Source organism: Polypterus senegalus, chromosome 18 (assembly GCF_016835505.1).
Source record: "Polypterus senegalus isolate Bchr_013 chromosome 18, ASM1683550v1, whole genome shotgun sequence".
Lineage (NCBI taxonomy): Eukaryota > Metazoa > Chordata > Cladistia > Polypteriformes > Polypteridae > Polypterus > Polypterus senegalus.
The window spans coordinates 51,324,782-51,340,826 of NC_053171.1; the positions used below are offsets into that span (position 1 = coordinate 51,324,782).

At 40.2% G+C, this 16,045-nt stretch overlaps 1 protein-coding gene across 2 annotated transcripts in view; it reads left to right on the top strand.

The window, feature by feature from the left end:
* Positions 1-16,045, top strand: part of LOC120518319 (cysteine-rich motor neuron 1 protein-like) — a 165,653-nt gene that overhangs the window by 92,794 nt on the left and 56,814 nt on the right. For both annotated transcript variants that reach the window (XM_039741057.1, XM_039741058.1), the window contains exon 2: positions 3,018-3,260. In XM_039741057.1, the coding sequence (XP_039596991.1) occupies positions 3,018-3,260 (243 nt within the window). The remainder of the gene's footprint in view (positions 1-3,017; positions 3,261-16,045) is intronic.

The window sequence follows — 16,045 nt, forward strand, 5'->3', positions numbered from 1 at the left end:
AGACCGCAGCCTAGCAGTTCAGTTGCGACTTCGCAGCTGCAACTATACTAGCAGAGGATGTTTCCGGTACCGTAATGCCATGGGAAAACATGCTTTTGTCAGAAGGCAGAAGTAAGAAAAGTCAATAAGTAACGCCAAAGATGCAGAATGATTCAATCACAAACGATAGTAATCATTTTGTACAAGTTTAGTGCTAACTAGGATCTGTCATGCGGGCCGCATGCGGCCCGGGGGCCGCGTGTTTGACATGCCTGAGCTAGGGGTTCTTAAAAATTTCTGTCGGAGTAATTAAATAAAATCAGTGCCATACAGGAACCCAAGAAGAGGATTATTACCATTATAGAGGCAGAGCCATAAACAGACACATAGCAATGGCTTATATGAAAAAACACAAGACGATTTTGCTTTCATTTAAGCACAATTTCTCACCTGAATACTGCTAAAAAGAAAAATGCAAAGTATCAAGATCGAGTTATTTATTATTTTTAGTAATAAAATAATAAGTATCATTCAAAACAAAGAGCAGATATATGTTGTAAATTAGGCACCCATCGATTGTCCATTGCTGCTAAAACTGCATTTAGCATACAACATCCTCACAGTCATCACAGCCTTATGCAATTCCATTGATTTTGTTTCACCACCTTAAAGGTTAATGGAGAGATATTGTTGTTCAGTTTTATTAATTTGTTTCTACCACAAAATGTGCTGACTTCTCTAGGAAATATTAACTTAAGAAATATGTATTTCCTTTCATGTACTGTATATTTCAAGACAATAGCCATGATGTAAGAGGCAGGCTAGTTTTTGTCCTTTTGGCAACTCTGATCATGCATTTCAGGAAGTTTGAAAAACGAATAAAGGCTAATTAATAATTTCGCTAATTACCAAAACAAATAGTAATTGTTGGATACATAACAGTATCTCTGTCTCTTATTCTACCTTTGCTCATTGTCCTATGCAGTGAAATTTGTACTGTTAGCAAAAATGACCTATAGCAATGTATGATGTAAGTCAAATAAGAGGGGATAGATTTGAGGTGGCTCTTAATACACTGTGAATGTATCACATAAGGCATTTACAAATCCAATAAGAGTCCTGAATCCATTGATGTAATAAAAAAGGCCTTTTTACTAATTAATGATGTGGCTTATTTTTTTCCACATCGTCATAGGGAAGATATGTTATGTTTTTGTACCATAGAAATGAAAGCTGTCTGTGGTATGCCAATGGCAATTTTTATAGTTGCATTGCGTCTTTGTGGACCTGGAGAAAGCATATGACAGGGTGCCTCAAGAGGAGTTGTGGTATTGTATGAGGAAGTCGGGAGTGGCAGAGAAGTATGTAAGAGTTGTACAGGAAATGTACGAGGGAAGTGTGACAGTGGTGTTGTCTGCGGTAGGAGTGACAGATGCATTCAAGGTGGAGGCGGGATTACATCAGGGATCGGCTCTGAGCCCTTTCTTATTTGCAATGGTGATGGACAGGTTGACAGATGAGATTAGACAGGAGTCCCTGTGGACTATAATGTTTTCTGATGACATTGTGATCTGTAACGAGAGTAGGGAGCATGTTGAGGAGACCCTGGAGAGATGGAGATATGCTCTAGAGAGGAGAGGAATGAAAGTCACTAGGAGCAAGACAGAATACATGTGTGTAAATGAGAGGGAGGTCAGTGTGATGGTGAGGATGGAGGGAGTAGAGTTGGTGAAAGTGGATGAGTTTAAATACTTGGGATCAACAATACAGAGTGATGGGGATTGTGGAAGAGAGGTGAATAAGAGTGTAGGCAGGGTGGAATGGGTGGAGAAGAGTGCCAGGATTAATTTGTGACAGAAGGGTATCAGCAAGAGTGAAAGGGAAGGTCTACAGGACGATAGTGAGACCAGCTATGTTATATGGGTTGGAGACGGTGGCACTGACCAGAAAGTAGGAGACAGAGCTGGAGGTGGCAGAGTTAAAGATACTAAGATTTGCATTGGGTGTGATGAGGATGAATAGGATTAGAAATGAGGACATTAGAGGGTCAGCTTAGGTTGGACGGTGGGGAGACAAAGTCAGAGAGGCAAGATTGCGCTGGTTTGGACATGTGCAGAGGAGAGATGCTGGGTATATTGGGAGAAGGATGCTAAGGATAGAGCTGCCAGGGAAGAGAAAAAGAGGAAGGCCTAAGAGAAGGTTTATGAATGTGGCGAGAGAGGACATGCAGGCGATGGGTGCAACAGAACAAGATGCAGAGGACAGAAAGATATGGAAGAAGATGATCCGTTGTGGCAACCCCTAATGGGAGTAGTCAAAAGAAGAAAAAGAAAAAGAAGAAGCAGGCAGGGTATCACCCACTACTGAACTGAATTAACTCATCTAACTTTACTAATCAATCATGTAACGACTCTCCAAAGTAAAGCTTCATTTGTAACGAAGATTTCCAGTTTCACATCATGTGTGTCTAAGAAGTGATTTTTCTTATCAATGTAACAATTGGGTTAGTAAGTCGGGTGACTCAGCAGTATCTTTATTGCTGGAGGTTTTGTGACCTGTTGCTATTGAGACACAGTTTCTGTAAACCAGAATGAGAGATACATTGGAGATGACCCTCAACATCAAGGTATTAACATTATTTCAAAGCCAATCCCAAATATGTCCAAGTATCACAAATATGTTTTTAACCTTTCTCTAAATTAAAAATATCTTTGAATAGTACTCCTTTTCTGTAAAGGTTTGCTGGATTGTGTTTGGGACATACTACTTACTAGGTTATTTTCATTTGATTGGGTTTTGTTCTCATATTATGTGCTGTTTCTTAAATGAATAGTTAAAACTTGTAGGCAGCAATCTGTTTCCTCGTGACTATTGCTGCTTACGATTCTGCTCTCTCCAGAGTTAAAGACTGCCTGTGTTACTGACTGTCTGGCTTCTTCTGTTTTTTACAGTGGCCTGAGGTTTTGTATCTTTGTGTTATACTGACCTTTTGTCTCATTTTGAATCATGTTAATTTTGGTGTATTTTGTATTTTCCAGGTAAGCTGAATTGTTCTGATGTCAAGTGTCCTGATCAGCTAAAAGCTGACTGCCCAGCAGACTCTATTCTTAGGCAGGATTTAGTCTCAGAGAACAGCTGCTGCCCAATAGCCTCTCAGCGATGTGTGTGTGACCAAGAGGCATGCGTGAAGAAGACCTGTCCGGAAGGATTCCTTTTGATTCTGGTGTCTCAAGGCAAAGGAACACCTGGAGAATGCTGCGATGTTTATGAGTGTCAGAGAGGTAAGAGGAAATGCTTTGCTTGGGCTTCTACATGTCCATTGAGGCTGTGGCAGACACAGAGCTCACAAGTAAAGGTCATCTTTAAGAGTGATTTTCAGATGTTGACGTCAAGCAGGAATCATCTGTCTGCTTTGTATTTTTATTAGTACAGGTAGCCACTGTTCCGTATTTTGTTAATTTTTCGTACCTATTATTGGGAGGTTTTTTTTTTACATTTTTGCTGCTAAACTGGGCTTTTTAAGTCAAGGAATCTGTTTGGATATAATTACTTTTCACTGCCTTCCTTCCTGAGAAAACGTATCATTTTTTTAACATTTTCCCGTAATGCCATTTTGTATTGTTTATGGGTGCTGCCATTTGTAACATTAATGTTGACTGTTGTCTTGTTATTCTCTCCCAGATAATCCCAGGAATGTGTGATCTCTGTGTTAGGGTGCTAAGGTGGCCCTGTTCTCCCTTTTATACTATTTATCATGTAGATGTTAAAAGAATTCCTCATATCCCATACACTCAACACACTGTCAGGTTTGACTGCTATTGTAGTTCAAAATTTCACCCTTCCTTGTATATCTGTAACTCCAGGCAATTAGACAGAGTACCAGAACATGCAGAAAAGAAAAGATTACACATGTATTTGTGCATTATAGATAGTCAATTTTAATCTTTAACATTAAAATTAGTGCCATAAGCAAAAGCAAGTAGAATGTGGCTTTGCAAACCATGCAACCTGGTATTGCTAGATGTGTAGTTGCAGGTGGCACATAAACTTGTTTTTACACTCAATTCTTTCTGGTCAGCTCATCCCTGATCTGTTCTCTTCAGGTCATTATCTGGTCTGCTCTCATCTCTTCATTGTCTGACTTTAAATAACTTCCTTTTTTAATGGCCTGTCTCAGATACATTTGCTGGGCTCATAAATCTAAAACCTGTCTCTCATCCCCCAAGCTTACTTCTGTGAGGGGGATGACTCTTAAAATGTAAAGTATCCCTGCACTCCTGAGCAGTACTTGCACAAATAAAAGGTTTCATGTGACCCGGTAAATCATAAATGTCCTCAAGGACTCTTTCCCTACTTTTTAAACATTTATATTACTACTGCAATCAGAACTCCACTAGGATAACCTCCCTGACTATTTATTGCAATTGAGACTTCACTGGGACAAACTCCCGGAAACTCCTACCCCATTTATTACAAGCTGGCCTTAATGGCTTCGAGAGAGAAGTGGTGCATAGGTCAGCGCAAACAGGCGGCTCACAATTCTATGTTGCACCAGGGAGGCTAGAGCAAGACATGGCTTTGTGGAGTTATCTGTTATTTATTTCTGAACTGTTTTAGTACAGGTATTGAGGTCCAAAAGCTGGTATTGATACCAAAGTCAAAGTTTTAGTATTGATCCAACACTAGACATTACAACAACAACAACAACAACATTTATTTATATAGCACATTTTCATACAAACAGTAGCTCAAAGTGCTTTACATATTAAAGAATAGAAAAATGAAAGACATAATTATAAAAAATAAATCAACATTAACATCGAATAAGAGTAGGGTTCAATGGCCAGGGGGGACAGAAAAAACAAAAAAACTCCAGACGGCTGGAGAAAAAATAAAATCTGTAGGGATTCCAGACCATGAGACCGCCCAGTCCCCTCTGGGCACTAGACATTAATATAAAGGACAACCTGAACAGTTCCAAGTGATCTGAACTTGCAGAGATAACACCATACTTTGTGTCATTTTAAAGTACTGATTATGCTATTTGAAATCTCCCGTTATCAAACTTCTTTCTTTCATTCTTTTTTTTTTTTGACTTTTGATTAGTGTTAATGTTCAGGTCTGAAGTCAGAAGAGAGCAAGAGAGAGTATGGGGCTTTCTAAAGGCTCCATAAGATAGGCCAAATGGCTTAATCCCAAACTTAATGGCCTGCCTCGGCCTACGCAAGCCTGAAAGTAGTTAACTTGTTAAAATAATCTAACTGACCCTCAAATTCAGAGCGCATCTCAAGAGAAAGGGAAGAATGATACAAAAAAGTTTTGACTTGAAAAACCATGCACAAAATTATCTTTATAAATGAAGAGATTTATTAGCAATGAAAAAGCTTAGCAAACTGCTCAAAGAGCAAAAGGAGTTGTGTCCAGGGCAATTCTAAAGCAAACAGCACCTAAAAACACAATGCATAAGCAGAATCGATCATAAAATCAGACCCCGACTTATACGCCCGTTCAAAAATGAGACACATTTTTTTCATTTACATCTTCTTGCCTCCTCCAGTCTCCCATCAGTTTCTCAGGCACATTGAATTATGTTGCAGCAGAGCAGTACCAATTTCTTTTGCTACTTCAACAACTTTTAATTTAAAACCAGCTTCATATTTTCTTCTGATTGGATGCTCCATCATAGATAATGGATGCTCTTACAATAAACAGGTATGAAGATGTGAGATACAAAAAACACAAATCAGTGCAAATGTCGCTTCATAATAGTTTAAGCATTACTGTGTGGTCACGTAGGCACAATACATAGAGAAAAAGGCAGTGTGCTCCGTTGTTATTCTCTCAGGTGGGCATTAGCATATCATAATCTCTTGGACCAATAGCGGGAGTTTTCCGCATTCAACTTATACGACCGACATTATAAAATACCAGAAATTACATGATAAAATCAAGTCCCGACTTATCTGTGGGAGAACTTATTCACGAGTATATACGGTATGTACAGTATTTACTCCTTATTGTTATATGTTAATGTGTACTTTCTTTATTTACTAAGAAAAAAGAACACTGTATTGTTGCAGTCTCATAGCATATCAGACACAAGCTCTTTGCGTCCAATCTTGTTCACTCTTGTTTCCTGAATGCATTTCATAGCTTCTATATATTCTTGAAGTTGGGTGCATAATCATGACAGGTTTATTAAGGAATCCAAGTTAGAAAAGAGGTGTCATTAGCTTATTCCATGTGACTTTGGCTGATCCCGCTCTATAATAATGACAATTTCGAATAACAAGAACAAGATTAGTGAGGTTGGTAAAGAATCTGCACCAATGAAATCCATAATAGTGTAGCACCCTTGGGTCTACACCCGCGAGGGGCATGCTCCTCTGGTGGCAAAGATCAGAGAGCAGGACTACCTGGAGAAGCTGGCATAAAAGCAGCTCTGTGATTAGCATTGGGAGAAACGCAGATGCAGTAGTTAGAAACCACGTCAAACACATCTGCTGGCTTACATACATCAGTGAGTCATTGCAGCTTCAATGAAGCAGCAGAAGAGACCTATAGCTGATATGAAGATGTTGGTTGCAGCATGGATTGGCGACCATAAACAGAACCATATACCACAAACAACATGGAGATCACAGCAAAAGCACTAAGTTTCCTTAAAATGCTTAATAAAAAATTAGGTTCTGAATGAGTTTATTAGACCTCTCCCTCATAACTATTGACATATGCCAATGCCAGAATATAACCCAGACATAAGCTGATGGTTGTCCATAGTTCAAATCAGAGAAAACACGATACTTACCATCACTACAGAAAACTTCTGAGCTTCCTCTGTTCTGACCTAAGCAACTAGAGGGTGAGCTAGGAGTGGTGATGTCAAAAATACAAGGGACATGAGGGAACATAATATTACACATAGAAATGCAGTATTTAAAAAATGTAATATTTAAAGAACATATAATAAAAGAAAAACATTATTTCATAATCAGCGTCACCATATAAAGGTAATCTTGAGCAGTCCTAGTATTATCTGAGATTAGGTTTCTTATTTGTGAACTCTGTGCTTTACTTTGGGAATTGTTTGGTATTGACCCTTGCTTTGAACTTTAGACTTTGATTTTTGGGTTAGCATTTCTGGTTTTGTCATTTTTTTCTTTGATCTCCAATTTTGACCATTTATTTCGTTTTCTGGCTTTATCATTTTTCCTGCTCTGTTATCTATCTATCTATCTATCTATTATATAGTGTCTTTCATACCTTTCTATATGCGGTGGCTGACGCCCTGCTCGTGGTTGGTTTTCTGCCTTGTGCCCTGTGCTGGCTGGGATTGGCTCCAGCAGACCCCTGTGACCCTGTAGTTAGGATATAGTGGGTTGGATAATGGATGGATATCTATCTATCTATCTATCTATCTATCTATCTAATAGTGCCTGTCATTTCTTTCTATCTCTATATCCTGAGCAGGGTTGTAGGGCAGCTGGAGCCTACCCCAGCAATCATGCTGTACAAAGCAGCAACAACCCATGAACAAGGTCCCAGTCCATCGGAGTGTCAACGCACACACACATGTGAGGATGCAGTTTAGAATAAACAATCCACCTAACCTGCAAGTCTTTGCAGTGCGGGTGGAAATCGAAGCACCCAGAGGAAATCCACAAGAAACAGGGAGAACATGAAAACTCCACAGGAACACCTGGGATGTGAACCCTGGTTTCCTTACTGCGAGGTAACAGCAATACTACTGCTCCACCATGCCACCTGCTGTGCAACACATCATTTCTTCATAGGATTAAATGCAAAGCAACAGTCTGCCTGCCTCATGCCTCATAATAAAGGACACACTAGGCTTCATGCCATATTCTTCGTTCCCGTACCTGCCTGATTATGTGAGGGAAAGGGGAATGCATTTGTATCTTGAAGTCTTTAGATCTAAGAGCCCCTTAATTAGAAAAACAAGACCCACAAGAGTGGATAATCTGTTGTAACACACACTAGAGTTTCTTGCTCTGTGGCTGTATTGGCAGTTTTGGATTAAAAAAATGAAACGTAGCACAACATGTGGGATGTGTTTGAGTGACATACAGTATGATAAAGGTCTCAGCACACAACATTTAAATCAGGTGTATAATTTCTAATTATTCAAGCAATTTTGTTTCCTGTAATACTTCACAACATACGCAGTTTCTATTTCCAGGGAGGTCACATGCCATTGTTCAAGATGTCCTTTGCCAAGCTTCTGTTAGCATTCAAGGAGGCGTGTGGTGGAATGTGACCGTTGATTCACGTCCCAAGTATTTTTTCCTCCCGAGTGGCATGAGTTAAACCTTCCAGAACACTAAACAAACTCATAGTCTATATACTACTCAATCTTTTTAAAATAATAATTTCCATTTTTTTAAAAGATTCCATGAACTTCAGATTTTTTTTTGCTTTTTAGTGAGTACAGTATATGTGTAAGAATGCAGTGTTTGTCCTTCATTTAGCCAAAACAAAGTGCAAACACAAAATGCAGTGCAGCTTTATTGAAAATTGTATAAGCAATGGCCCGATCACTTGGCTATACACACACTACCACATGGCACACGCTTTGGTGCAGCACACTCTTTTGAAGTGCGATTGTGTTCAAAAATGAAGTCATGGTTCTGTAACTTCCACAATGCACTAGACCCTAAAACCTCCCAGGTGTGTCATGGCTTCTCGCCACAGCCCCTACTAGTAGGTGGGCTCATGTCACTCGCTTTCGTTGTCCACCATCTGCAGAACGACGCCACTGAGCACAAAGTTGAGCCAGGAGCTCATAAAGTTTAGAGCATTCTGTCATGCACAGTTAATTCAAAATGTCTTCATCTCTCCTCACTTTCTCCACTTCATTGGTTGTAGATTTCATTTTAAATGGATGAAAATAACAGTTTTGCCTGTTAATCTACAGTTGTGGCCAAAAGGTTTGAGAATGACATAAGGATTGATTTTCACAAATTTTGCTGCTTCAGTGTTTTTACATCTTTCTGTCAGATATTTCTATGATATACTGAAGTAGAATTACAAGAATTTCAGAATTTTTAAAGGCTTTTATTGACAATTACATTATTTTTACGCAAAGAGTCAATATTTGCAGCGTTGGCCCTTCTTTTTTGAGACCTCTGCAATTCACCCTGGCATGCCATCAACTGTGAAATCTTGACTGATGGCAGTCCATTCTTGCAAAATCAATTCTTGGAGTTTGTCAGAATTGGTGGGTTTTTGTTTATCCACCCGTCTCTTGAGGATTGAACACAAGTTCTCAAAGGGATTAAGGTCTGGGGAGTTTCCAGGCCATGGACCCAAAATTTCGATGTTTTGTTCCTAAACCACTTAGTTCTCAACTTTGCCTTCTGGCCCGGTGCTCCATCATGCTGGATTGTTCATTGTTGGTCACCCAACTCTTCTTGGATGGTTGGGAGAAGTTGCTCTCAGTGGATGTTTGCGTAAACTTAATGTAATTGTCAATAAAAGCCTTTGAAACTTATGCAATGTTTGTAATTCTACTTCAGTATACCATAGAAACATCTGACAAAAAGATCTAAAAACACTGAAGCAGTACACTTTGTGAAAACCAATACTTGGGTCATTCTCAAAACCTTTGGCCACGACTGTACACTCAGTAACCCATGATGACAAACTGAAAACCTGTTTTCAGAAAGGTTTGTGAATTTGTTAAAAATCAAAAACTAAAATTTCTTCTTCCTAGATGTAGTCCGATCCTTTGCTGAGGCCCTCCAAATTGTGCTCAGGTGCATTTTGTTTGCTTTATTTCTTGTTAGAGATATGTCTACAAGTTGATCTGAGCCAATCTGTGGCAAACTGAATTGACTGGACATTGCTTTGAAGTGCACAAGTCCATCGTTGTATAGACAGTCCTGCAGTTCCCCATGCATGTGAGGACAACAACCAAGTTATGAAGTCCAAAGAACTTTCTGTTGACCTCCATGATCAAAGTGTGGTGTGGCAGAGGTCAGGGCAAGGGGATCAAACCATTTGTAAAGCTTTGAGTGTTCCCAGGTGCTCAGGGGTCTCAGAAATTGTGAAATGGAGGAAGGTTGGAACCACCAGGACTTTTCCTAATAATAAATAATTAAAGAACACTTTTACACAGTGAGTGGGGAGCCACTTCAACCACCACTAATGTGCAGCAGTCACCTGGGTGATGTGACAGCAGCTATTTTTGTGCCATTATGCTCACCACACATTAACTGTTAGGTGGAGAAGGAGTGAGAGATAGTTAACCAATTAGACTTGATGGGATAAGAAGGGGTACAGAATGACTAGGCCATGGTGGGCAATTTAGCTAGGACTTTGGTATACACCCTAATCTTTGTGAAGGATGCCCAGATGTTTTACGTCTCATCCTAGAATTGACCATACAGTCAAACTGAGTAACCTGGCAAGAAGGGCCCTGGTAGAGAAGTTGGGGGGCGACTCAATGGCTATTCTGTAAGAGCTTCAGAGGTCCTCTGCTATGATGGGAGGACCTATTGGAAGAATAACCATCTCAGCAGCACTTCATCAGTCAGGCATCTATGGTGGAGTGGCTAGACAAGGGTTATGACAGTTTAAAGGACTCTGTCAGCATGAGGAGAAAGATTCTTTGGCCCCATGAGACACAAATGAAACTTTATGAGCAGAACTCCAAGCACAATGTCTGGAGAAGACCAGGCAGTGCTTGTCACCTGCTTAATATGATCACTTTGATGAAGTGTGGTGGTGGCAGCATCGTGCTATGGTGGAGGAGAGACAAGGAGACTTACTGGACATATAGCAGGGTATCTGCCTTCTCACCCCAGTTTTTCTGGAGCATTTGTGCTGCCATTTTGTGCTTTGACATCTGTGGGGAGCTTTCCTGCCTATGCCATCCCCATGGTGCCCCTGAAAGACTCTGACAAGCTGGGCACTCTCTCAGATGGTCTCCTGTAATGAGACCAAAGGTTGGTGTATTTATGTTTTATATAATAAATTATTTTCACTATTTAGTGAAATATTTTAAATCAGCAAGTTCTTGCAAGGACGTTGAATCATCTTTTCCATACAGAGTACCACAGCACACCATACCATTTTCTAACTCCGCTTAATCCTCGTTGCATGTGGGGTTGAAGCCTAATTCAGAAAGCATAGGGAGCAGTGCAGGAACAGTCTCTGGTCAGGACAGTAGGGAGCACACCGATCCAAACACACACATTACACACAGACTAGGGCTAGTTTAGCATTACTAATCCACCTAACCTGACAGTGAGGGGAAATGGGGCAGACACGGTGAGAACATGCAGACTTCACACAGGGAGGACCCAGGACATAAACCCTGGTGTCCTTACTGAGCTGCTGCGCTACCTCTGTACCAGTATGCCAACCTGCAGTATACAGACTAACTTTTGTGGTAATTCACAATGTTTTCATGTGTTCTTCCATTTGCACCTCTGCCAATCAGAGTGATCCACTTCGGCTCTGTGAAGTATAACTTAGCTTTGTGTTAAATGTGTTGGCCGAATGTGCTAAGTGAGGGTGAACAGGAACTGTTGGTCCTTACGATCCTCAAAATTTCTCAAGTGTCACATGGGAGCCATTTTGCCCTAGTCAGTAGGCCAGTGGGCTTCAGGGTTGAATTCTCCTGCTAGCTAGCTTTGTGCCATTGAGCAAATTGCCCATGACCAATTTCTACAGTTGTCCACTTTATAGCACAGCATTTTTGTACTCTTTTCTTTAGCCCTTCATATAATATAGTACTGCCTTTGAGGTGGAGTGCTTTTTTATAAGCTAAGCCCTTGTGCCTGGGCCTTGAGCCTTTATCTCTCATTTTGACTTCCTCTCTCTGCATACCTTTGCACCATAACTTAAATCTTCATGTATGTCAGTTTGCTGTTTTCTTTTGAGTTTAAGCGCTTATACTTAGAAGAAGACTGCTTAGCACATCACTTTGCCTAAACACAATGGTGGACTCTAAAAACACACATCGACAACAAAGACGTTCAGCAGTTTGGCGCTGGGAATGGTGTCAATGTTTTTCCTTCTGATAGGTGGACTATAATTCAATTACATATGTGGCACTGACTTCATTGTGTTTGGAGGAAAGGGGATCAGACTTTGATAACAAACGTCGCCTGCTCTTTTCCAGCAGAGCTTGACTGCTATTGTTCTGACTATAAAGAGCCAATGAATGCCATTACATCAAAGACTGCCTACAGTGAGAAAGGGATGAACTTTCAAATCCTGTCCAAAGCATCGGCTGAGACCAAAATGTTAAGGTTACATTTACATAAGGTCACTGGGGGCCGAAGCAATAAAATCATACAAACAAATTGAGTGTAACTGCTCTGTCAGCAGCTGGTTTCATGTTTTTACAGAACTGAAATCAAATCTCCACGCCATACTCAAAAATTTGTGAAACAGAGCGCATGGCCCACAGTGCGAGCGGTTTGTCCTTGTCTGTTAGTTTTGCTTATACTATAATATTAATATATTAATGTAATAGATTTATTGATATTTGTATTAATGTCTGCTTTCACTTCTTTCTTTTAAATTATGGGAATGTAAGAAACTGGCACTGTAACCGCTTATTGGCAAAACTCAAAAATGTGCCAAAACATTTAGGTTTGTTACTACCTGTGCTGCCCATATTAGATGGGTTGAAATCTAAGTGGCTAACAGAGACCTCAGCATTAATGTTTGCAGTGCACTTTCCATTGGAATGTATTTTGTAATTCATGTAGTAATAAAATGCAATGCATTTGTCATTACAACAAATGGCACATCACAAATATTTCTAGAAATAAAATGCATTGCATTTTGTCATTCTAACAGGTGGCGCATTACATATATTTGTAGAAATGAAATGCATTGCATTTTATCATTCTAACAGGTGGCACATTACATATATTTGTAGTGATAAAATGCATTGTATTTTTAATTCCAACAGATGGCACATCACAAACATCTACACTGCTTTTGTGCATTCCATACCAAATGTCATATAACAGAGACATATGCACTGCATTGTCACTGTAACAGACGGTGCATCACAAACATTAGCACAGCTTTCATGAATCACATACTAAATGTCATATAACAGTCAGGATAAGGTAACTTCTGTCCGTCCAGCAGTTACTCTCTCTGTTGAATGTATCTAGCGTTAACCTTCTAGTGCAGTGTGTATGTCTGGGGGCTGAGGGCTGAGGGCTGAGGGCATTAGGCCTCACCTTTTTGGGAACCACCAACAAAACACAAGACACATAACACAAGCATAAGGAATAAATCAGAATATAAACAGAAATAACTAACATAAATCAAAAACTCAACAATACACCAAAAATACATAAAAAGAGAATTTGAACCCCAACCAGGGGAGGAACCCATGCAGAAATACGTAACTAGCTAACTTACTTACTTACTTTATTTGTCTCAATGGGGAAATTTGGCTTTTTACAGAAGATCAATAAATAAATACATTTATAAAATGTGAAAATGAAGTTCTGAGGTCGTCATGAAGACCCTGTTTGATAGTAACAATGTGAATTAAACACAAGTAAAAATTTAAAAAAAATGCAAAGGAAAACACGCTAGGACCACTTGATTGATCAGGTTTTAATGCTTATGCGGGTAGCCTGACTCCAGCAGATGCGGTGGGATGTCTGGTAATGTTTATAGCATTCTGACCAGAAGGGGCAGGGGCTTCCAGGAAAACAGGAGGTGACATCACTGCTCTTCAGCAGCCTCCTCCTCCTCCTCCTCCTCCTCCACTCTAGGTCTGGAAGAGGAAAAGAAGTTAGCAACTGTGCTTCACCCAAAGCTATCCCAGAGTTCACCTAATGTCCTCCAACGCACTCCTGTAGCTCACATTTATTTGTGTGTGCCAAAATAAATAAATTAATAAATATTATAACAAATACGCACAAGAATCACTCAAAAGAAAGGCATGGCCTTTATCATTGTGCTTTGACTGTTTTCAGGTAAGGAAGACAGAATTTTTGAGGTCAGGTTGTTCTTCTCACTCATCCTAGCCCCAGAGATTGGTGATGTGTTTTATGCTGCTTAGGGCAGGCAAGTGAGAATTTCACTGGACTGTGTACACTTGATAAGAATGACACCTTATTAGGGTTGCACTGTATAAATGGTACTGAAAAAGTATCGAAAAAAACACATTTTTAAACAGTGCAGTACCAACTTTTAGGGATTTTTATTAGCAGAAGTAAATGTCACCTTTTCTCTCCTTTCCTCCTTCCCTCGCTAATTGTGGAAAAATGCCAGTTTTGTTGACTTCACAAAATGAAACTACAGGCATTTGACACGATCGGAGCTTCAAAGGGGAACCTCTCCTTTCATTACCTCGACACGATCAGGACTGCACAGCTACTAAGAGAGAAGTGGGGCGTAGTGTGGCGCAGTTGACAGTGCACCAGGGAGGAGAGCAATCATGCAGTGCACTTGCGAGGCCGGAGCAAGATGGGGGGTTTTGGAGTTTTCTGTTATTTGTTTGGAATTGTTTGGGTTTGAGTCCTGAGGGCAGAAAGCTGGCATCAAAACCAAAGTCAGAATATTAGTATTAATCCAGCACTCTCCTGTAATGACTCCATGATATGGTTGTATGCTTTTCTTTCCTTGAATGCTATTCTTTGCAGAATTTTCTTGTGCTTTGACGCATATAAAGGTCTAGTCTTGTACTGTAGATTATGGGAAAAGTACACATCCACAGGCGGCGTAGATAGCGATCCCCTTCATGTAATTCTCTGTCAAGAGAGTCTCCGAGTGAGAGAAACAGCAAGTACCTCAGAGTCACAGGCTCCAGGAAGACAGGAGTGAGCCAAAGTTGTAGCAAGAAAAAGGAGGGCATTTGAATGGAAGGACTGTATGGTGCAAAGTGCACTTAAAGTTGAAGTGCATTTAATTTTGTAAAGCAAACAGGATGGACTTCAAGTCCTCTAAATACAGAAGCCTTATCTTAAAGAAAGGCTGTGCCCAGGAGAGGTTTTGCTTTAAGACTGGCGCAGAGAATCATTCCCACCATCAGTGAGAACCCTGTGAACAGCCTTGGGAAATGATGCAGCGCTGATAGAGATGTTAATGATACAGCGCTGATGGACATGTTAATGATGCGGAGCTGATCGAGATGTTTATAATATAGCGCTGATCGAGATGTTTATGATACAGCGCTGATTGAGATGTTAATGATACAGCGCTGATTGAGATGCTAATGATGCAGAGCTGATCGAGATGTTAAAGATGCAAAGCTGATCAAGATGTTTATGATACAGCGCTGATCGAGATGTTAATGATACAGCACTGATTGAGATGCTAATGATGCAGAGCTGATCGAGATGTTAATGATACAGCACTGATTGAGATGTTAATGATGCAGAGCTGATCGAGATGTTAATGATACAGCGCTGATCGAGATGCTAATGATGCAGAGCTGATCAAGATGTTAATGATGCAGAGCTGATCAAGATGTTAATGATGCAGAGCTGATCAAGATGTTAATGATACAGCGCTGATGGAGATGTTAATAATACAGAGCTGATCGAGATGTTAATGATACAGCACTGATGGAGATGTTAATGATGCAGAGCTGATTGAGATGTTGATACAGCTCTGATGGAGATGTTAATGATACAGCGCTGATGGAGATGTTAATGATGCAGAGCTGATCGAGATGTTAATGATGCAGAGCTGATGGAGATGTTAATGATACAGCGCTGATGGAGATGTTAATGGTGCAGAGCTGATCGAGATGTTAATGATATAGCACTGATGGAGATGTTAATGATACAGCGCTGATCGAGATGCTAATGATGAAGAGCTGATGGAGATGTTAATGATACAGCGCTGATGGAGATGTTAATGGTGCAGAGCTGATCGAGATGTTAATGATACAGCTCTGATGGAGATGTTAATGATGCAGAGCTGATCGAGATGTTAATGATGCAGAGCTGATCAAGATGTTAATGATACAGAGCTGATTGAGATGTTAATGATACAGCGCTGATGGAGATGTTAATGGTGCAGAGCTGATCGAGATGTTAATGATATAGCACTGATG